Below are 23,910 nucleotides of genomic sequence, written 5' to 3'. Positions count from 1 at the left end.
CGGTGCCGTGCCTGCCCCCGGGCGGGGAACAGCGCCCTTCACACCGCCAAAACTCGTTCTTTTGATTTCGTTTTAGGCTTGTGTGGAAGGAGGAAAGTATCTCCCCCTCACTCTGAATGGCGGCCGCGCTCGTATCTTCTTAGTCCTCGGGGGTTTCGAGCAGGTTTCCCTGATGTTGTTGATACAGTAGTATGGATTGGAAAAGCCCGGATTTAGTGGTTTGGTACCGGTGTGTTTTACTGGTACCCCAATCCACCCATATTGATGAGTGGATGTGATAATTTCACAGGTAATTTGATAATGTGATAAAATCCCAAGTCTGGGGGGGAAGTGAACCTGACGGAGGCTGACTGGGAATGGGTATCACCGAAACGGGTATCGTACCTTCTTCAGAGCTCTCCGTTACAATAGGCAATGGTCTGTAAAATGAGGGTTATCAGAATTTATTGCAGGATTTAGGTATGATAATTTAAAATAATATTTATTCTTTCTGAGTAACTCATCCTATGGATAGACTTGTATTCTTCCTGGTTTAGGCTAAGTTACCAAGAAAGAATATGAGACGTGAAGGATTAGGGCTCCTCCCCAACCTTGAATCTATATATTGGATTTTATTCTGCATTCCCCGAGAAGAAATCCTCTTAATCAAGACCTTGCTACAGTATCTTTAAAGAATTTTGTTCAGTAGCCTCCCTCATCTGAAATCACTGAGAAAGGCTTTTTCTTCCAGTTTATATAGTGATAATTTTACAAATACTAATGAGTCACCCTGTGGCAGTTACTTTCACCTATAGTCTCCTGAACAGTCTGACAAATGCCCGTCATTAATTGGCCTAGCATCTTACTTGTAGATTATAATCTACAAATTAATAGCTGGGTTAATAGCTAAGCTTCAGGAAGTTTCCTGTAATTACCCTCTGTTCAGATTTTTAGCCATATTTATCTTAAAAGTTCCTTAAATTACAGGTCTTGTTAGCTCGCTTGCTCACAGCAAACCTTCCTATCTGTGAGTTGCTGGCCTGTGTTTTGGTGATTGATGAAACATCCAGGAGGTTTCTTCAATCCGTGCTAACAAAGATGCACCACTCCAGGTGTGCTGAAGAAATGTTACTGTCTCACCTACGAATGGGTTCCCAGTGACGGAAGTAAAAAAATAAAAATGCAGTATTGTTTTCTTTGCTCATTCCGAATTAATACTACTATGTTCAAATCTTTGCACCTTCAAAATTCAGACTAGATCCTTTTTAAAATCTAAAATAACGTCACTGTTACTAAAATACTTGTTTTAAAATATTTGGTTTCCTGATGTGTTTTCTTCCTGTCACCGAGAACTACTGCTGTCTTTAATGAACTGCCTAAGCTAACATGTCATTCCTTCAACGTCTTTACTTCTTTTCTTCTAGTCTTGCACTTCTCTCTGAAAATCCTGAACATCCATCCATAACTTCTATCATTACCTCTGCATCCCAGCCCACACACCACAATGCACAAGTGCCGTAACACTTCCTCCCTTTCTAGTTAGCATTTTTGCTATCTAACAGCACATAAAGCTTCACTTCTTGTTTTAACGACCCACAAAATTCTCCTGTCCAAGGACTGGGGCCTGCTCTGTTACCCACCCAACTTGTACACCATTTCATCTGGCACTTTCCTGAATTAAGTTTCCTGCACACAGAGGAAACTCCCGCTGTCAAGCAGCACTCTCATCTGGGGCTTTCGCGATTTCTGCTTCTCTTTTCCGAAATGCTTTTTTGCAAAAGGAATCCAGCACTCAAGCAGGGAGAGCCAAGTCTGCATGCAGAGCAGAGCATGGCATGCAGACTGAAAACAGCCTTGTGTGCACCCAAAATTGGTGGGAGAAACAGCGTTAACCCCTAACTCAGCAAGTGCTTTGTCTTGCTCCTGGTAGCTGTTAGCCATCATGAAAGAGCAGTGTTCTGCAGGCAATCTGTATCAGCAATACCAAGGAGAGCTGTGTTGAAGCTCTCCCTTCCTTACCCCAGCATCCCTGGGGGGCTCCATGGCACAAAAACACTAGACTGGGGGCATTTAGCTGAGCAGCACTACAGAAATAGCTGTGTCTCCCAACGGGAGGAGAAGACAGGCTCTGAACACTCAAGCATCCCTTGGTTAGATAACCAAACCTGCACAGCCTGTGTGTGAGTGGTGCGTAGCAAGGTCAGGCTCAGGCCACGTGAAACTCAACATACAGGCTCTGTTGTATGCGTGTGTGTATTGTCATAGTGAAAAAAAAATGTGGTTTTATGTAATCATCAGCTTGGAGTCAAGGTTGCTGATTGTGCTCTACAACTTCCTTAGCTACAGCTGCAGCCAAAGCAATGTTACTCTTCAGCCTCCTTTTTCTAGTTATCAATGCAGAGGTTCTTGGTGAGCAGAGCATCGGGAGATAAATGGTACAACAAGTACCGAGCATGACACAAGTGCCTGTTTGGGCAAAGCATCTAACAAACTGAAGTATACACCCCAAGTACTCTATCCAAACAAAATGTAACCATATCCCTGTGAAAGAACAGCTGTTGTTATTAGATAACATTCATGGTTAAAACCAGCAAGAAGTAAAGGACGGGCAGAGCTCCAGCCGTTCTCAGGAAAGGCCATTTCAACCTGGAAAAGTCTACTGCCCAGGGACCATGGCAAGAAATCCTTGGAAATCTCAGAGCAGAAATTTAAACCAGAACATGGCTTGATTAGATAAAGCTATTCAGAATGCATAAGAAGTTGTGAAGTTTGCTAGAGCAAACATGATTTCATGTCACTGTGATGGATGTGCTAAAGAAGTCATGTGAAACAGACTACAGAACAGAGATTACAGCGGTTACTTCTGGGTCATACAGAGTTAATGAATGAATGTGTGAATTAATTAGGGTAAAATACCAAAGTATGCTTCAGCGACGCTTTTGGGAGCTGTTTCCCCAGGTGAATGCGCACCCTTCCTCACCTACCAGGACCTTCTCTCTGGAAGTGCTGGATTTGGTTAAACCCCATTTGTTTCTTTTCAAAAAGGTCTTTGGCTCGTGGTGGGTTTGGTTTATTGAAGCACGCTCCCCCAGATAACTTTGAGAGGAGTAGGGAGGTGCCAACTTCACACTGACAACTAGACCGGAAAAGAGAAAATGCTGGGAAAAATCCCGTGGTGATGGGAGCTGCCATGGGGTAGCAGGAGGGCAGTCAACACCAGGGCCTGCCTGGGCAGCTTTTACCTCCCTCTGCCATCTAGCTTCATTATTCTCCTGCTTAATCTCAGTGTTTTGGTCATTCATCCTTTGCTCCCCAATTAAGACTGATCTCTTTCCTCTCCCCAGATGACAGCTGTGCTGAAACCTTCCCTCAGGGAGTTGCGGGGCCAGGAGCTGGCTGCTGACTGCTGGGGTACAGAGCATTTGGTTACAGAAATGTCTCTGCAGTTGGGAGCAGTGGGCAGTTTGGGAACAAGCAGGCAAAAGTTTTTTTTCACATCTCTTCCAAACACATTAAGTTGAAAAAGTCACACAAGCAGAAGGAAAAGAGCAGTGGTGTAACAGAGCCTATAGGGAGCCCTAACAGATCCCTTGTGGAGCTGTAGCTGACACACTAGTCCTCTAAATGGATGCAGAGCTCCTACATACTGTGGAGGGAAGAATAATTGTTCTTGGTGGAAAGAGAAGATGGGATTCAGGAGAAGCCCTCTCAGAGCCCTCAGGAGAAGCCCTCTCAGAGCCCTCAGGAGAAGCTGTGAGAAGGGGAAGACCCGTGGTCACTCCTTGCTTGTAAGGGCTAAAGTTGAACTCCTTTTAGTCACTGTCCTCTCCTGCTCACGTTGTTTTGTTGCTGGACTAAAGGTGCATTTTGGGAACTTCCTCAAATGGCTTGAATACCTGTATCTGTTTGAGCTCCTTCAGAAAACCTGGCTGATTACCCTCCTGTTCTGTCATTTGCTGCTCTTCCTTTCACTGATTTCTTCTGTAACCTCTTTTATTAACACATCTTTTCAAGAAAAAATCTGTGATACCTACACTGCGAAGAAATGTTTTTGCTCAGGAACCTCCCAACAGGCCTCTAGATGAGGACCTCCGACGACGAAAAAACAAAACCAAAAAAAACCATGATGTTAGGGTTTTTTTGCTACAGCAGATTTTTTTGATGAGCCCCTTCAACCTCCTAATTCTCCCACCTCTCGTCCTTCCAGCTTCTGGTGTATTTGAGAGAGGCCTCACTATTACACCTTTCAGCAAGTTGTCCCTCAAACTCTTTGCAGCCTGCCTTATTGCACTTTTCTGTTTGGTTTGCCACAGTTTTGGACTCTTTTCTGTTGCTCTTACTTGGTCACAACTTCAGCCTTCCTCCAGCATGAGCAAGATTTTGTGGGGGAACTAAGGACCGCCGAAGGAAGAAACCGAGCAGAAGTAAGCCCTTGAAAACAGGCCACGTTCATGAGAACCAGTGAAACAGCAGACCAGCCTGGGGCTGGAAAAGAGATCGTTTCTTAAATGCACTTCCCTTTGGCTTTACTAGTGAGAAGTTACATGTTCCTTGTCAACACAGAAGACTAAAAAAAATGGATCAATTTAACAGTACAATCTTGGAGTTAAAAAAAAACCAAACAAACCAAGAAACCAGAAGAATGACACTGAGAAGAATTTCCCAGGTAGGAGGTAGTGTCACCCTTCAGGCTAGCCTCTAGAAACTGGTTTGGCCTCTACAAAATATGGTTCTAAAACGTGGCATGATCCCTGCAGCATGCCTTCCACCCTGCAAGCTTGATGTGAAAGCACTGCTTCTCCGGGCGAGAGAAACAGTGGTGCCTGAAGCCTTCAGGAGCCATCCTGCAAGGTCCCCCCCCTAGGAATCCTGCTTTAACAACTCATGTGTTGAGAAGAGCACCAACAGCTGCAACAGATTTCATTCCTGTCCCATAGGAAAAGAAATGAGAAAATCCACAACACTCTGCTATAGAAATGGCTCATTCCCAGGCACGGGGAAGCATTTATTCAACCAAAAAGCACTAACACTTCTGTGGAAACAGAAACCATTTCCACACATGCACCATCCCAGGGAACTGTCAAGTGCAGGTAAGCAACGTGACACAAGGCATTTTATAGCCACCTCACCGATCTGCCCCCTGGACTGGATTTTTTTTTTTTAACTTTAAAGAGATGTTTTGTAGAAAATACTACAAGAGAACAAGAAGTACCTAGAGTAACAGGCATCACCTCTCATCTTTAGGTATTCCCCTACATGAAAAGATTGCTTCATCGTTACAGAACTTGTTCCATTCTTTTTTCCCATTTTGGAGAACTTAGAGTCTTAAGGGTCTGGCTTTTGTTCTTCTTCATAGGAGGAGGCACCAAACATGACTGACAGCAGGAGTAGTACGTCCGCTGGAAACTTAGATGAATGTGTTGGTAAGGATGTCTTCCTGCTGCTGGTGGTGTAGGGTTCCAATGCCAACTGCTGGGGCTGGTAAAGGAGGTCTACTCACAAGACGGAGCTGAAATTTGAGTCAGGAGGAAATGATTAATGAAGCACAAGCATAGGATCGCATCCTGAGGTCCTCCATGACCATGACATCACCATCCATGGTGATGTCTACTGTCAGATACTGGGCAGCCCCAGCTGGAAGTAATGCAGGAAGTTATCCTCCATCTCCCAAAGACCATGGCTCCAAGAACATTACAGTGCACGATCTGCCACAGCAAACAGCAGCTTTGGATTCTCCTCCTACTCACTTCAAGCATGTTGTTTCCTACCTGGGATCTTTCATCGTCCTGTCTACTTAGACTAACCACCTGGTAAAAGCAAGCTCCAGTCCTGCTCATCACCACTAAATGGTGCTATAAAGAGCACGTAGCTTAAATTAGAACACACATTTGGCTTAGGCATCAGGATTAGGTTTTTTGTGTAAGCATCACAGAATTTTGCATTCAAGGAGAACTTCAAACTTCATTTTAAAGACTAAAACACCATGGGGACATCTTACCTTAACCCCAAGCTGCTTTTCAAACCGTGGTGACACAAAGGACCATGGGCCCATGTTCTGTGGTTCCTCCTGACTCCAGATGAAGACTAAAGGGGGGATAAGGGTACATTGCAAAAGCATATATTTATCTTTTCAGCAGCTCAAGAAAACCAGTTTTTTCTTTTGTAGCACCTCTGCCTTTTTTGTCTTGGCATTATCTTTGAAATGAAGGCTTGCCAGGTTGAATTCCCTTGCAGGTCACAGCTTGCTGAAGTCAAACCAAAAGTATGTCCACCATTAGGCTACACTGTGGCTATATTCTGCTTTTCTACTGCCATTTCAAAAGCTACTGAAAGGACTGAACTGCGAAGACCAATGCAAAAAATGCCCCAAATGGTTCACTCTGATTTTTAGTAGTGCTTTATGGAAGCTAACAATAGCAGAGAGACAAGTTTTTTTAGCACAAGTGGTAAACGTTTGTATTATCCCACTCCAGAAACACTAGATGTATGGGGGGCAGAGCAAAGAGGAAAAAGCCACTACCACTCTTCATCCTAAAAGACAGGCAACAGATTTAGTTCAGTACTTCAAAGAGTCTAGAAACACAAAGGTAAAAATCTGGCTGACCTTTCGCACGGCTGTATTTGCTCAACTCTTGCTGTAGAGCTTCCAGGGGGAAAGGACACAGTTCTTCAAGTCTCAGAATAGCTGTGTTGTGCTGTTTCTCTCCTAGTGTCTCTCTTTGCTTCACCAAAGCATAGTAATGCTTACCAGAACAGAGCACCACTTGGGTGACACTAAAGAAAAATAGGAATGTTTCCAAGTTTAGTGTTTTACAGAAATTCTATGCAGAGCCGTTTCACGCTTTCAACAAAAACAACCAGCCAAACTTTAAAGACAACTTTATGAAGCTAAATTGCTACCCTAGACCATCTTTTCTCTTCTGTGCCTTCCCTTCCCTTCCCTTCCACTCCCCACCAACAGTTGGCAAACTAACCTTTGGGCACAGTATGCCAGAGCCCAGAGGTCCTGTTTCTTCAGTACTCCTGGGAAAGTTACCTTACAATGGGATTCATCTCTCTTAGCTTTAACTATCTAAAAATTAAACACCTCCTTGAAGCTAGTCATCTATGCGCTCTCCGTAGAGAATAAACCAGAGAGGGAGAGAAGTACCTCCAGAGGACAATGCTCTCCCATGCCAAAGAGGAACTGCCTGCTGGAGACAGGCAATATCCTCCAGCAATCAGAGAGGTCTTGGCTGCCTAACCTTACTGGACAAAGGCAAGGAGATAAACCTCACCCTTTGTGTCTCACCATCCCACTCAAAAAACCCCAAGATGCTAAGATACTTCCAGCCTTTTGATTGTGGGTGAGGATGCAAACATCAGGGACGCTGTCAGACTCGGGGACTACTAGGACAAGGACCAGATAAGAACCTTAGGAGGGAAAAAATGAAGGCCAGAATTGCCCATTGTGAACGGGATTCTCTATAATATCTGAAGGGAGGGAGATATACACACACAATTTATCATTGCCCCCACTTCACTTCATCGGCTCAGGTGTTCCAACACCAGAACAAAAATTCTGCATCTCTTCACATAACAGCCGCTCCCAGTGACTGTTAGCTAACGGGCATGGTGCAGAATAGTGGCCATCACATTAGTAACTATGGTCACAACCTCCCTGTGGGGGCAAGGGCTGAAAGCCTGAACACTTTAATATTATGCAGACAGATACGGTAACTACCAAAAAGTAAGCAGAAGAAAAGGAGAGAAACAAGTAAAACTAAGTCACCCACCATAAAACAGTATTTTCCCCCCAAAGTCACCCTCTTTCATATCACCTCAAACTCAAGCTGTTAGGTAGGAGAAAGGGACAGGACATCCTTTCTGTGCTTTTCCTCTAAGAAAGTAGAGCTACCTTTTAGGATCTACCAAGGAGTCACCAATGACAGGCTTGAATGTTGTCCTTGGAGCCATTTCTTCAAAACTTGATACAGCAGCCTACATGGGGGAAGAGCTGGAAGTTACCAAAACTCGCTGCCTTTTCCCTCAAGCCAGAGTTGGGGAGAGGACACCAAGACAGGGTTTTGGTAAGTACAAAAGACACAACCTTCCCTCTCCCTCCCATTCCCACTCCCACAGATGAAAGGCGGGATGGTAAGATTCCCAAGAACACCACCAGACCTAGAATCAACCCAACTTCTAGCTCACCTCCACCTAGCTTTAATCCTCAACCTATCCTGTCCCAAACAGGAAAAACCCCATTGATTTGACGCCAAAACAGAGGAGAACACAGAGGAAGAACAAAGAGAAAGGGGAAGAGAACAAGAAGAGGAGGAAGAAAAGGAGAAAAAAAAAAAGAAAAAGGAAGAGAAAGTTTTCAGCTTACAGGGAGCCTGAGTAACACTTTGGGAGAAGCAACAATGAGAGGTTTCCTGAAGTTTCGGACCATTTGCCGCCGGAGTAAATGGAAATACTGTGCTGGGGTGGTTGGATGCACAATTGACATGTTCACCTGGTCCCCATCGACTCCCTCTTCTGAGCTGTCACACATCTATAAAAGGGGAACACAGGCAATACCTTGTCAAGAAGCAAGCAGTGAGCCAAATATCCAAGAGAGAATCCAGGCACGTAAGGCACGCTGACCAGTATAGGAACAGAAGAGCAAATATCCCAATTCAGACATTGATTGCAAGGGAAGAACAACTTCAAAGAAGAAATGGCTTTAGCATTTCACTGGCAAGATTATATCTGAACTGCCTCCTTCTAGCACATTGTGATGAAGGCATGACAGTTTTTCTAACGGTCTAGAGGTCATGACTTCTTCATCAGAGTGGCACCATCCCTCTAAACATGCTGCAAACCCCTCCTTAAGCCATTACTCGGATGAAAAGGCTTTCATTTACTTACTACAGTCACAAGGGCACAACAGTGGATTTTTTTTTTGTGTGTGTGAAAATGTGCCACAGATTTACTAACTGATATTTAATAGTGTCCAACATTCTGTTTGTATGATCTGTGCCTAGTGGACAGATCTGTGAGGGGTTTGCTCGAGAGGGTGGCTGCCCATCTCTGATGCCAACCCCCAAAATGTTTTCTATAAGAAGTGCTCTCTAGAGGTCTGCTGTTTGCAGTTCAGCAATTCTGTCTTGCTGCTGGACTCATTCTGTGGTACAGTGACATTGCTGAGGAGCAGCAATTAGAAAAAAGACCACAGGCAGTACTGAAGCATGTCCCACTAAGGCCGTCTGCAGAGGGCACAGGGCCTCTGCAAACACTATGCAAATCTCATGTCAGGAAATTTCATGTTACCACACACCCACTTGGGCAGGTGACTGAGATGCAACAGGAACAGCAGGCGTTTATTACAAGGTTCAGTCAGAGTCTTGCACCAGAGCTGTTGCGGCAGCATTTAAACCAAAACTCCTTCCTCACCACTTCTAGACCTACTCCTTCTCATCACAGTACCCTTTCTTCCTCCACTTTCAGCACAGCCCGTTCCTATCTCATCATGATGGTATGATCCTGGTATGTCTGCAGCTTCTGATGTCACTAGGAATGGGGCATTTTGTGGCAAAACTCCCAGAGCATTGATTGCCAGTGCTGTGATGGAGGAATATGTGAATCTGAGAGGTGTGGCGGGGTACCTGTAAGAATCGTTCCATCCTGCAGGATGAGTGCTCGGGGCCTGCACCATCATAGCCATGGGGAAGAAGAATTACTATCCCACTCTGCAGAAGCCATTTGGCCTCACCTAGAAACACACAACGAGGAGGAAAGAAAGAATGATTCCCACAGAACATAAAGCCGCAAAATACATACTACTTTGCACAAACTACTCTGGAAAAAAGAATAGCTAATTTCCACATCATTAAATACAAGCCTGAAACATGCTGCCGGCATTTTGCCATGAGATTCACAACAGTGAAACAGCACACATAAGATGATCTGAAGTTTCTGAAATTAGCTTGTAACTTTGGGCTTCCAGAAGACTTAAGCCTCCATGTGGAGCATGGGACACGGTAAAGATTTTAAAACTTAGTCTAAAACATCACCACAGTATGCAAGAATCCTCTTAGTGGAACTGTCCTCCTGACTAACAGGGGTCCTCAAACGTACCTCTCCAGTAAGAAAACCCCTAACCATAATTCACTGTTTTCTGCATACCTTGTCATTTGGTCCTCTGCAGGTGTGACCCAGGCAGCATCCTGTGAGCCAGTCCTAGCTAACACAGCAGCGCTAGCCACCAGCTAGTTCCCCTGGGCTCCATCAAACCTCCTGCGCTACTTAAGGGATTACAGTCAAATCCAGAAGGTAATTCATCCCAGCCTCAAATACATGTTGAAGACGGGTGGGATAAGAGGGCCTCTGAATTTCCATCTGTGATTATAGAGGGAGTGCAGAGGCCTAACTGGGGCTAGATGCCAAAACTCTGGAAGCTTACATACAAGGAATCCCACTCTAGAAATCCATCTTAGCATTTTCTCAGTGTGTTCCAGCTCAGAGAGGTCTTTTTGCAATACCTGAGCACTCAGAAAACATGCCAGAGTCAAACTTAGAGGTTGGTTGTAAGGCGTTGTTGTGGGGTTTTTTGTTTGTTTGTTTTAAATAATCACTATTTTCCTTCTGTATTGCTTCAGGAATTTTTCAGATGCCTCATGAAAGAAAGGTACAGCCTAAAAGGCTATCAACTATATATACACACAGTAAAATAAATAGCCGGGGGGAAAGAAAGGCCATTAATATAATCAACTGTCCTTTCGGAATTACTGTCTTCTGCCAAGGATGGGGTGTCTTCCGTTTTAGATGGATTGTCTTCAGAGAAAAACTGCATAGAAGTCAGGACCACACAGGCAAGCTCACAAGACTTCTTGAGAAAACAGAATTCTTTTCTCAACACGATGCCCTTCTACTTTAAAGATGAAGGATTTTCTAAAAATATACTTAACTGCAAATGATTCATTTTTAAAGATATTAGCTCCTTGTACACTCACCTCCAGAGATGAAAGTGTCAAATATTATCTGGGCTCCATTAAAGAAGTCTCCAAATTGAGCTTCCCAAATTGGCAGTAACTTAGGGCTCTCAATACTCATTCCATATTCAAAACCAAGCACAGCTTCTTCAGACAAGGGACTGTTACTCACCTAACAAAAGGAAATTGTTGGGAGGGGTGGGTGAGGAAGAAGACAACCCAGGGTTAAGAACCTTTGGAACCAGGCACATCAGTGCTAGGCACACTGAGGACAGGCACTCCTAAAGGCAAGTGATGGTCACCTCTTTTTTTTCATTTGAATGAAGACACTGAGGGGAAAAGAATACTAGCTGATCTCTCAAGGAAAAGCAAAACCCCTTTTTAAATTTGTAAAGAGGGTAACTGCAAAGAATGGGTGTGCCCTGACAGTTTTTACGTCTCTCTATCTGGCGTCTACCAGGCAACCTAAATACATCTCAGCAGCTTTGAAATACGCATTCTGTTTCAGCACAACTTGAAGAAGGTTGTCTTGTGGACCACAGAACCTACCTCTAGGAAACCTGTCTGGTCTGGGGACATATGATTCAGAGGAATGTAGGTATCATCCGTCTCTTGGCAAACCAACATTGCATGTCGTTGGCTGAAGGTTCCTCTGCCAACATCTTGTCCACTTAGTCTGATATTAAACCCTTGCCAAGCAATAAATGAAACACTGGATTAGTAAGTCATGTAGGAAGAAAACATGCAAGACAACAACTCCCCACTCCTAAAACATTATTTCTCTCAGTAAGTCTCGTCTTGGATTTCCCCTCATCAGCAACATCAAATCTGAGATGGAATTCTTAACCAGTAGCAGCTCCAACTCACAAGCACAGAGATGCTCAGACATTTCTCTTTTCTCCTCTCTGCAGCCAAGAATTATTTTGTGGGAAGTGGTTCAATTTACTGAAGCAAACTGCAAAATATGTGCATTCTGTATCATATGTAAATGGAGATATGAATTCAGGCTAGAGCGGAGGGAAAAGAAATTGTAGCATGAAACACGCTCTAAAAGGTAAGTGTATGGGAGGCCCTGGTGATGTCAGCTGCGTTGCTCATGTGCTTAGTGCTAAGCACCAACTATTTTGGGCAGTGGAAGGGAGCAACAATTTTTTGAAGACATTTAGTAATCTACAAATATTAGTGACGTACAGGATTCATATTTACCTTCTCTTAGTACCATGCAAATGCAAATTGTCAAATGTATATGTCTTATCAACCTCTGGACTTAGAAACACCTAAAGAGTCTAATGTTATACTTTATTGCCATCAAAGCAAAAATATTTTATTGTCTGCTGTCTGGTTGCCTCTTACCTTGGCTCAGCAGCGAACCAAACGCTAAAGTTTCAGCTGTTGCCCAGTCCAGCTTTTTTCCTTCCTCCATTTTTTGAACTCTTGACTAAACAAGCAAACAACAAAGAAAAGTTACCATTTTGCCTTTTTCCATCTGTTAGCTCTTTTGGTGGCACAGATCAATATCAGAAGCTAGGAAAAAAAAAAAACCAGTATGGAGAGAACTGCTATATTCCTGCAGCCAGCTTAGGTTGGTTTGGAATACAGAGTCTTACTTCAGCACATCCTGAAGAAGGTTGCCCTGCAGAGCACAGAACCATGGATGACCCACATGTTCACTTACCAGTCAACACACTGTGGATTGACAAATTAGATCTTAGCGTAAAAGTATTAAAAATCTCAGCACAGCACAGAGAGTGCTCTTGACAGACTTTTGGTCTGCCTGGTTAGCAGTGATGAAGGACACTAGGTGTAAGTATTTTAGTCTCCAGAATTCTCCCCTGTTCCAGCCTGCCGAACTGTGGACAAATGATCACGCCCAGCTGTGGTGTTCTTGCTTTGGGCTGGGAAGGCAAGAACATCTGTCTTCTGAAATACTCAACTCGTGGCCTCTCTATGGCTGCCAACTAGACACCTGTGCGTGGCCATCATTCATCAAAGGGAACCATTCACAAACCCAAACCAATCCAATTACTGCACACAAACTTATGAGCTATCAAAAACTGACTGTCCAACTTGGCCACGTGTGTATGCTTATGTTTATATATATAAAACTTTTTTATATATATATAAAAAACTATATATATATATATACAAACACTCACTATTGGCTTTAGAAACTGTGTACACTATTACCAAGTTCCTGATTCATTCTCTCACAAAGTACTCATTGTAATCATAAAGTAAATTAATTATGGTAAAGTACATAAATTATGGTAATTTATCATAATAGTTTCTATTATTGTAAGAACAAACTGTATTTTCTGTAAGCTTTTTTCTTCATTGCAACAAAATATTGTTGAAATAACAAAATTAAGTATATGGTCAGATTTCGGGGAGAGGACATGTCTTTCTTCAAAACTGGAGGAAAAATGGCATAATCTCAGCCTCGAAAAAGAGAGTGAGCTGTTCTTCCTAGAGAATACTACGCTATTCTCTAACTGGCAGCCTTGCTGTGTTTAGAGTTTTTCCTGTAAAGGGTCACATCTTTAAGCAATGGGACTAGGAGCATCATTACACCCTACTGACCTGTGCGTAGGTCTTCAGAAGATGGCTGTGCATCTGGAGTTCTTCAGGCACCTCTACAGACTTGACTCCAATAAACTGCAGAAGTGGTACAGGCATACCTGTGTCCCAAGTGGTGATTTTGGCAGAAGGCTCAACGAAGCCTTTCCAGTGAGCCTGTAGGTTGGTAGGAGGTGGACTATACAAAGTCATGTTGGCAAGATGATCATTCAGTTTAGAATAGTATGTCGTCTTTATCTCAGATACTTCAACCTCAGTCATGAGCCCAGCAGCTATTAGGTGTTCTGCATACGTGTCTGGGATACTCTTACGGGATCTGTCAGGGAAGGAATCAAACCCCATAGACATTAAGCATGAAAACAGTGTCACTGCACAACAAGGAAATACCACCTTACTACTGTCAGGTACCATGGAAAACTAAAATAAATGATGTCCTGGTGCATTATACTCATTTGCATCAAGTCTGCTTTCCTGGCATTTCCATAATGGTAACAATTCTCTTGGATATGTGCTTTACAGTCCTTTATTTTTTTTTTTTTTAAAAAAAGTGCCTATAGTTGGCAGTTACAGGTAAAAGCAAGTCAAAAAAACCTCCCAGTTAGACTGACTTTGTGCTATCATGCATATTTTCTTCAGACAAATTGACAGTAGGATTTCAGTATTAGCTGAGAATCAAGCCATCCATTCCATAAATGCTTCACCTAAAATACCAGAATTCATTGGTCAGTAAATTTTTCTGTGTATTTTTCTTTGGGGATGGAATCCGAATACATTTAAATGCTCATAAAGATGAGACCCCATTGGAACCAGCAGGATCAGGCAAAGATGAGACAAACGTCATAGTGGCTTCCTGCCCATTCTCCCACATTATTTGCACTTCCCTCTGGCACATAGAAGACAACTTTCCCTTCTGATTACTAGCCAGCATCAATTTGAAATCCAAGGGCTATGTGCAAGATTGTTCTCCAAGAGGCATCAAGCCGCATATTCAAGAACCAACACTAGTGGTCACCTTCCTTAACACATCATTATCAGACTGACACCTTAGTCAAGGGCTGCTGGCAGTGTAGCTACACTTACATAAAGACTTGTCGGTATGGCAAAGGATCTTCATTATACAGAGACTTCTACTACAGTAGCAGGCAATATGGAGTTTTTGTACTGTACATTTTGGGTTCCTCCATCAGGTGTGTTACCCTTACCTGATGATTTTGTACATGCTGGGGTTGGTGAAGAACGGCTCATCAAGTTCATTGTGGCCCCACTGCCTGTAGCACAGCAAGTCTACTATGACATCCCTGCGGAACTGGCGTTGGTACTCAACAGCCAGTCGTGTGGCACGGACAACTTCTTCAGGATCATCCCCATTCACATGGATAACTGCACATCCAACAATTTTACCTGCCCAGGGATTCAAAACATAACAGTAATCACACTCAATCCCTTCCAAAGAAAGCGGACACACACCTGCTCTGCTGAAAACTACAGACAAGTCATGTGAAGTGTATTTAACAAAAACAAATCTACAAAAGATGCTCTTCGTGATGAGAGCTGGGGTAAGGAGTAGGAGTCTTCCCTGAGAGGAAGGGCAATTAGCCCAACCTGTTGTATTTGTCACAGTTTGAGCACAACTTCTTTACCAGCACTGAATTCCCAGAGGACTTTCTATACACAGTTCCTACATCTTCTTAATCTGGATGGAAGTCGCCGGGGAATGGGAGAGAACTATTTGATCGCTTCTCTTTCAAACAAAAACTGAGTTTTGTTTCCTTCTTATCCTAAGTTATCACTACTATGAATTCATACAGGCCAGAAACAATCTTCCCCCTTGTTAGCAGTCATTCTATCCATTGCTCCTCCAAGCAGAAAGGTCTCTTCATTAAAGAGAACACTGCAAAATTCAAACGTCTCGACACCCTCTCCTGTATGACAATTTGGCTGCAAATCTTCCCAACAACAGAGTGCTCCTCTTGTACTTTATCTGCCCAAATTCTGGGAAATTAAGATGCTTCAGCCATTCCTGACCCGCATCAAGTTTCCCTCCCTAGCAAAATCCTGAAGCTCAAATGGGTGACACCACTCTCCTCATTGACCAGGTAAGAAGAAGGGAAAACTAAGGATGCAGGGAAAAAAAAACAAAACCAAAAAAACCCGTAACACAAAAAAAACAAAACCAAAAAAACCCACAACATAAAACCAGCCCAGGGAAGAGTAATAATAACATATGCTATCTACCTTATCAGATTTAATGAATCTACCTGTTCGGTTTGATGAAACCGTAAGACAAACACTTGATGTTAAGTCTTAAAAACATACATTAGTATATTTTTAATTCTAGGAGACATACACAAGGGAACTAACTACTGTCTCTGACCTTGCTGATTATGATACATCTGTTCATCACTAAGAAAGACCAGTCCAAAACAAAAGACTTCTAGTCTAAGCTTAGAAATAGCATGAGACTCATCTTGCAATTAAAAGCTCAACAAATTCACCTGATAACAAACAAAACAGAAAAATGAAGGAGTATCTGACTTATAAATCTTGCTCAGAAAACACACTGGAATGATTTTTATTAAATTTAACAAGATGTATTTATAATACATCTATTATACACTCCATCACAATACATTTTTGAAAGCTGTCAATGACATGGCAGAAATTAAATGAGTTATAGACCTCACAGTAATCTTGCAAATATTTTATAACATCCTGTAAAAACGTGACTAGTTTTTCCCTTGATATTTAGTCTTTGCCATAAAGCAGACGGGGGAGGGCATATTTTTAGCATCTGAATTTTTGCTAGTAGGAGGTAATAATCAATAATAATTTTAATTTCTACTCTATCATGAAAATGGAGATATATTAATCTAACTCCCTAGAGTTGATAGCCACTTGCTATAAAAAGCCCATAGCCTAGCATGTATTCACACTGGAGTTACAAATCCTTTCTGACACAACAGGCAATCTTCCTTCTGATTCAACTACACATACCAATATCACTACAGTACAGAGATGATCTTCCTCGCTCTGGAGGAGTGGTATAGCCCAGCTGGTTATTAACAATCAAATGGATGCTCCCACCAACTCTGAAATGTGGTAGATTAGAGAGGGTCAGTGTTTCAGGAACAATCCCTTGCCCAGAGAAAGCAGCATCGCCATGGACCTACATTAGAGAAGAAGATAGAAAAGTCTCATTAGAAAAGACTGGAGGAACAGCAGAAATCAAAACCATAACTCATTAAGCAAGACCTTTTAAACTGAGTAGGTAGAACAGATACAGTTTCAGCCGGATTCACTTCTTAACCCCTTTCAGACTACTGTTTTCATGATTTGAGAGTTTATATATAGTCTTATCACTAACACGAGGTCATAGCAGCCAACATCTGTACATGACTGCCTGATGCAATCCCTACCTGGAAAGGACCTATAATATCTTAAAATTGACCCACCAGTGTATAGGTGCCTGCAAGTATCACAGCTATAGCAAAGCTGCAGCAGTCAGTAGCAAATCGCTGCCCACTGAACAAATGGAAGCCAGTCACCACAGCATTTGCTACATGCTTTGCTGAAAGTTAAATGCTGGTGAACTGGGATTTATGCCTACTGCCACCTTACCAAATACAGACAAGAACAGACATGATAGAAAAAAAAGTGGAAAAGGAACTGAATGGAAGCATATAAAAGTAAATAAAAGCTTTTGGAAGAAAATAAAACCTAAGTTCTTAGTTACATTTCAAAACTGCAAATAAATGTTGCAAATAAAAAAAGTTTGGAAGGGGAGGGGAGACTACTGTGGCATTCAACCCAGGTTTCCAAAAAGGCTAGATACTAGAATGAGTATCATCTAGCATTTCAATGTTTTGAAACTAGAGATAGTTCTCCATTGATTAATCTGATCACAGCTTCCTCAGAATGCAGATTTGACCCCTTGCAGATCAAGGTCACTACGCAGATTGATGTAGTTTATTATTAAAACCAGATGACAGTTCTACTTTCTAGTTATGGGATAATGGTTTCAAGCCTTAAGAGACTTTTGGAGGTGCAAGTACACCTGGAAGAGAGCAGAGGTGTAATCAACCAGTGAAACGGCAGCACTGGGTTTTATAGAGTTCTAATACAGAGACTTTTTTAAAAGGCATCACAGAAAACCAAAGTTAACTACTGCAAGAGAGAGCCAAAACAGCATCCCCACTCTACCCCTTACCATGCTACGTTTGTTGCTGAAGTGTTGGGTTTTCACTTTTCCCTTCTGGTTTCTTCTGTTGCCTAAGAAGGCTATGTATCTCAGTGATACCATTTGAGTGAAGACCCTAGAACATCTGAAAGAACTTTATGGCCTTCAGTACCTCCCAAAGCATTAAAGCCTACAGACAGTGTGACTGTCCAACTACACAAGACTCTTCATATACATCTCAGCCCCAGAAGATTCAATTCCTGTGGGGCAGGTAGGATTTTACTCATTCTAGCAGAAAACATGCTAGCACATGTTTGTTCTGGGCAGCATTAGCAAAGAACATAAAAGGAAGGTCACCATCAAGTTTAATTCATCAAACAGTGACCCTGACAGTTGAACTGTGAACAGTGAAATTTATTTCAGGGAGACCTTATTCTCAAATTTCAGTTCAAATCGCAAACGCCAGTAGTTGCCTGATGTCCAGGAAATGGAGTTCAGATATGTGAGAAGGTGAAAAATAAGCCACTCTTCAGCAGAGATGGACAATTAAACATTGCAGAAACATCCATAGTAGCTAACCAAGTTTTAGAGCCTTCATACATTACAAACACACTGAAGCTCCAGAAAAGAAGATCTTCAGACCTTGGACAAGTAGGCTCACCACTGACATAGGCACCTTAGGTGATCTTTACTATTTTTACCCTCAAGCTCTGGCACTCAGGCTAGCAGAAGAATAGAACAAATGCCAGAGTAAACCTCAATTCAGAGTTTCTACACTTACACTTCTGGAGAGAAAGCACTATGAAAACAGAAAGCCCGAAGAGAAACTTCCAAACCAAGATTCTGAAAGAGGAGGTGTCTGCTTTCATCTCCTTCTCGATTGAATGAGAGCAGTTAACAGTCACAACGGTAAAAATTTGCCTTTTTTTTTTTTTTTAAATCTAACTCTTGGACCTCTTAAAGACACAATCACGAGTACTGATGTTCATGTTACATGAAACATTTTCTTTCTTTTGGGAATACTTTGAGTCAGTTTACTAACAGGAGGTGGCTAGCTTGGAGTTCCCCACTATGTAACCCTCCCTACCACTCACCCCTTCAAAAAATGAAAAGTTAAATTTTTCTTGCATAGGGAGGGTGCATTTATCCTGAAGAATCTTTGTTTAAAGAGTCATAATAGTTTCATTACTACATGGTGAAGATCTAACATTATGAGACAGACAGAATCTAAGAAGCAATAATATCTTATCGAAATAACTGACATAACTACGCTGAAAAATGAGGAGAAGATGCATCAGGCAACAAACTTTTCTTCCTGCACTTGCATGCCTTTTTTTAAATAAAAAAATGAGAACAATAAGAACCTCAACTTGCCTCCAGTTTTCTCAATATTTCATATTCTCCTTTCTGCTTTTTCTCAGTATCCACATCCTTCCAGAAGGAAGCAAAACATTCATTTAACTGAAATAACGTTATCATTTCTACCTGTAACTTCCTCCACGTTTATTATCCTCACAGGAGAACAGTTCTGCCACAACTCATTTTTACTCCCGGTTTTAAAAATGCTTGAGAGATTGACTCACTTGTATTTCCAAGTCAAATACAATGCAAGAAAAGAAACTTTATCAAGGAACTATTTAGGACTGCCTCCACAGCTATAAAAGAGTTCAAGGAGTAAAAACCAATTCCAGCAGGCTTTCTTTAACAGTACCATGATAAAATTACAAAATTCTAAATCTTCCTGTATATTTTGGAACCTTGTTGATAGCTCTTCTCCAAACCCATTTAATTTAAAAGAAGGCTAACAGTGGTGATTTAAACGCAAAAGTGGTCTGTGAGGACAGGCACACATGGCTCTCAATGCAGAGTATTATTAAAATAAAGGACGGTATCAGAATCAGTTCTTCAGAAATCTTAGAAGTGGAATTGTTTAAATGCCAGTATCATCACGTACGTCACCTGGAAATCTTCCTTTCCCTCCTCCTCCTCCATAAAGAGGATCCCAGTTCTTGATATTCTACATTAATTCAGTTTTGTTTGATATTTCTATATACGCCATTTCTGTTCACATGCTAGTCCAGGAAGTCTTACAAAGATCAGTTACGAATTGTGAGCAAAATACCTGCAGGCAAATAACTTTGTCTCCAGGCTGTGCAGAGCTCTCTGGGGAGTAATCTCCATCGAGCAGAGTCTGTTGCCTTCCTCGTGTCTTGCCCACGGCCACTGGATTGATTGCTTCTAAGTGTGAGGGGTTAGGTAGCAAGGTGACATGCACAGGCCTGTGTGAACCGAAGTCGAGATCTACAGAGGATGTCAGGTGGGAGAGAACATCCCCAGTGGCTGCCGAATTCTCTGGAAACTCACTCAAACCACGCATCTTACGGAACATGAGCTGCATGGAAACAAATTTGGTTAAAAGCCCCTTCCAATTCATTGACACACTGAAAGAAAAACATTTACAGAACTGTGTGCTCTCCTACTCCTGTAAGTACAAGGATGCTTCTGATAACAGCACATAAACCCCTTCATCAGAGTTGTCTTTAACAGTCTCCTGCGAAGATCTGGCTGAGGTGCTGACAGAAGGGGAATACACTCTCACACAGATAACTTTTTTACTGCTTCAGCATTCGCAACACAACAAACTTCTAGGTTTTTATTTCATTGCAAATAAATTAGGCACGCAGCAACTGTCAATGAGATTGTAAGTCTCCTACCTCAGGTGGAAGCTGAAGTAAACCTGTGAGAAGATTAAGTCTTCCGCGATGGGGCATTCCAAGAATGATATCCGTCACACCACTGTACGCACACATCTTGAACAACTCATAGAAGAAACCCATCATGCTCTCTGCTCCTTCACCACCATACCGCTTCACTGTGGCAAACTTTGTGGCTAAGAAGTGATCAAACTCCTATTAAAAACAGGAGAACTTCAATATTAGGCTATTTTAAGCAGCAGTCTTCTGTTTATAAAATTGAAATATAATGTATATTTGTACCTTTAAGGCATACAGACCTAAGGATACCCCTTGAAAGTCTCAGCTCATTCTCCACCCACACAGTCTGAGACCAGAAGCTATGACGACTACAAGAAATCAGCTCTCACCTCCTCTTAAGCAGAAAAACATTGGACTGAGGACCCAACTGTCTCTAACATGGAAGGAAATGCATGAAGAAATATAACACCAGAGCGATTTACAAATACCTTGATAGTTTACCTACTTTAGGTGGAACTTAAGGAATGGTGTTCTTTTACAGTACAAACCTTAACCATCCTGAGATGCAAAGTGCTAGAGAAGCACAGCACTTCATTTTGATTACTATTAGACCCAGTCCTTAGTACATAGGTAGAAGAATGCTTGAGGGAAGGAAACTAAATTAATCTATATTTACTTCATTTTCCTCTCACTCCTCCCACTTCACTCCATTCACCTACTCCTAGACAGCTCTCACAAGTGACAAAGTTCTGGAAGCACTGGAAGTGTCTGTAGTGTTTTGCAACTGAAGACTGAAAATAAACGAAGTCTGTAACTGAAGAAGGGAAGACTGAGCCACAGCCAAAGATCTGAGCCAACTGCTGAACACCTTCTAGTTAAGCAACATTGAGTTCCAAGGAATAATGTACACAAAACTAATCACACAGAAACAGTTTTTTTCCTGTCAAATTCTACACTCTAAGTACAGTTCTGGTCATACTGAAGTCAATAAGGGATTTATCAGGGTCCTGATTTCACCCTCCTGTGTCACTGTCAAATTCCTTTAACTGCCAAAGAGGCAAGAAAAATATGAAATGTGCCGTATACTTCTGTTTAGTCATTGGTAAATATTACATTTAACAATCCTTCCACTTGGAAAACTGGAAACAGGGACAACTTCTCAGATCCTGCTCTTCTACCTTTCCATCCTTCTGGACAACACAGGGAGAAAAGGGGAAAAAAAAGAAAATTTTTCACAGTACAAAAGTATTGGAATAAATTTTCTCTGTACATTCTGCAAGTACATAAATCTTTCACTTCCTTACAGAATGCATGGAACAAAGGTTCCTTTGCTGAAAAGCAGCAAATTTACATGTGCTATGTGGCTAACACCTCAGTCTAACTCTGTTTTGTTCTCCCAAAACCTTGAGAGACATCATACTTTAAAGCTAGTAAAACAGATCAGCATGAGGGTGAAAGGAAAACACAGAACAGCTACACCAGAGCACAACATTTCTAGAGCTCTGTGCAACCTTGCATTCCCATCAGCCACATTCAATATAAGCTGTCAGACCATTAGCCTAAGAGAATCTCACTTTTGAAGACTCATGGATTTGTAGGGTCACTATTTGTGTCTCCAGACGTTAAAGAATATATGTTACAAGAATATATATTACACACAATATATAGTCTAATTAGTTCTAAAAGCTGGCTGGAAATCTTTTCCTAGAAATAATTTCCAAAGTAATCAATGCAAACCAAAAGGTATCGCTATTTGTTTCAATAATGGCTAAGTAAATTCAGCAACAACCTCCAATGACATTCCTGCATTTGCGTATTGCACTTTTTCAGGCAAAACCTTGTACTTCTTCCTCTTGCACACTGTCAAAGCCTTTCAGGATGGCGATTGTTCTTTTTCTGCATGAATAATGTCTGGAGCAGCGAAGGGTTCATGACAGACTCCACGACTCTATTATAATCCAATAGTAGTGAACAAGGTACCTGGGACTCCAACATCAGTTTGCACAAGTGCTTTTTCTCTTCAGGTGTAAATGCTTCTTGTTTTAGCTCTTCAAACCTTTTAGCAAACCATTCTCTCTCCTCCAAAGTTGGAAGCTGGCTTGTTTCTATGGAAATATGCCCACAATATATATGGTCAAGGTAAGCCAACACATCCTCTAGGGAAGCCTCTTCTTTTTCCATGTTTAGAAGCCCTGGTGGGAAATAAATATTATCAGCCACTTTGGGAGACGAGGGGGAAGCACTAAGACCTAAACGGTTGTCTTGCAATTACATTAACATTTCGAGTGTACAAATTAATGTCATCTTCCTTTCTTCCATTTAAAAACAAAACTCAAGAAATTGTTTTATAAGCACACTTCAGTGTTATTAATATGAGGGTCTCATGCTTATTTGTAAGGTGCTCAAAATGCTTTTCTGAAGAGTTTACCATGAATGAAAGGAAGTCACTGTCTTTGTGACTCAGTATAGCACTCGGTATCTTGTGGCTCAGAGGTGAGCTCCAATCCCAGCTGCATCACAGGTAAATAAGCACCTGTTTTACAGATGGAGAAAATAAAGCACGGAGAAGGCCCTCCTTCGTTCAAGGCCACAGCGAGAGTCTAAAAGATCCAAGAAAAGACAAGTCTTGACTTCTGCCCCGGTGCTCTCGCAGCTTCACTACAGTGTTAAGTATTACACTAAATCATAGGATGTTACAGGAACACAAGAAATTAATGTATAACCTCAGTAGTTTTAAGACCAAGTAAAAATTTTGATGGTTTCCAAAGATGCTAGAAGGTAGCCACTCATTACACAATGATTTCTGCAACAAACATCTAAGTAGGCTGAAGTTAACAATTTTCCGTCCAACAGTTCATTACTGATTGAACCACCACTCGATATTTTGCTGTTCCTCAGTGGACACAGCCTCTTAATAAATCACCCGTGAAGACAATTTGCTGTGATAAGGCTGCAGACTTACCTGTAGTAATGAGAGGCCCTTGAAGAACTTCAGCCAACTCTTGGATTTCAGGTACCATGTTCATAACAGCTTGGCCAGCAAACAGTGGGTTTATTTTGGCTGCTTTGTGGCCATGTTCAGCGTATGCAGTTATTAAACGAGCAAGAGCATGGTCAACTAAAAACAAAAAAGAAAGCAGAACAGTATCACACACGTACTCACATTTAATCCACAGCACCAACACAGGAGTATTCTGTCCATTGATAATCATCAAGGTTCTGGCTGGAATGACACTTTTTCTAAGCAGTTGTTTTCACCTTACCACCCCACAACAGCTCCCATCATCAAACTGCTAAAGCTGCTCACCCATCAAATTTTCAAGCAACTATACTCGTGATTTCCCCCACGGCTCCCCTCATAGTTAGGCGCCTGTAAACATACGCAAAGCTACTTCATTTTGCTTCAAATCTCTTTACAACAGGTACGTCCAACTCGAGAATGGCACGGTACCAGCGTGCAAAGTCTTATTTCCTCAGCCAACCCAAATCACACCACTTGTGCTTCCCTGCT

General features: G+C 41.9%; 1 protein-coding gene across 1 annotated transcript; it reads right to left on the bottom strand.

Annotated features, from left to right (window-relative positions):
- Window positions 1–4,953: 4,953 nt before the first annotated feature.
- Window positions 4,954–23,601, bottom strand: DHTKD1 (dehydrogenase E1 and transketolase domain containing 1). The gene is given in 17 exon segments (XM_019473714.1): window positions 4,954–5,488; window positions 5,978–6,063; window positions 6,584–6,753; window positions 7,877–7,959; window positions 8,348–8,512; window positions 9,606–9,712; window positions 10,953–11,103; window positions 11,481–11,620; window positions 12,285–12,369; window positions 13,512–13,824; window positions 14,711–14,909; window positions 16,503–16,674; window positions 19,808–20,077; window positions 20,400–20,594; window positions 22,380–22,591; window positions 23,362–23,574; window positions 23,577–23,601. Coding segments are annotated over 17 exon segments (2,688 nt in total). The 3' UTR covers window positions 4,954–5,386.
- Between the last annotated feature and the right edge of the window lie 309 nt (window positions 23,602–23,910).

The sequence above is a fragment of the Aptenodytes forsteri genome, unplaced genomic scaffold (assembly GCF_000699145.1).
Source record: "Aptenodytes forsteri isolate BGI_AS27 unplaced genomic scaffold, ASM69914v1 Scaffold87, whole genome shotgun sequence".
In the NCBI taxonomy this organism is placed as follows: Eukaryota; Metazoa; Chordata; class Aves; order Sphenisciformes; family Spheniscidae; genus Aptenodytes; species Aptenodytes forsteri.
The sequence above is the reverse complement of the archived record's forward strand: the minus strand, read 5'-3'. Positions and strand labels throughout refer to the sequence as shown.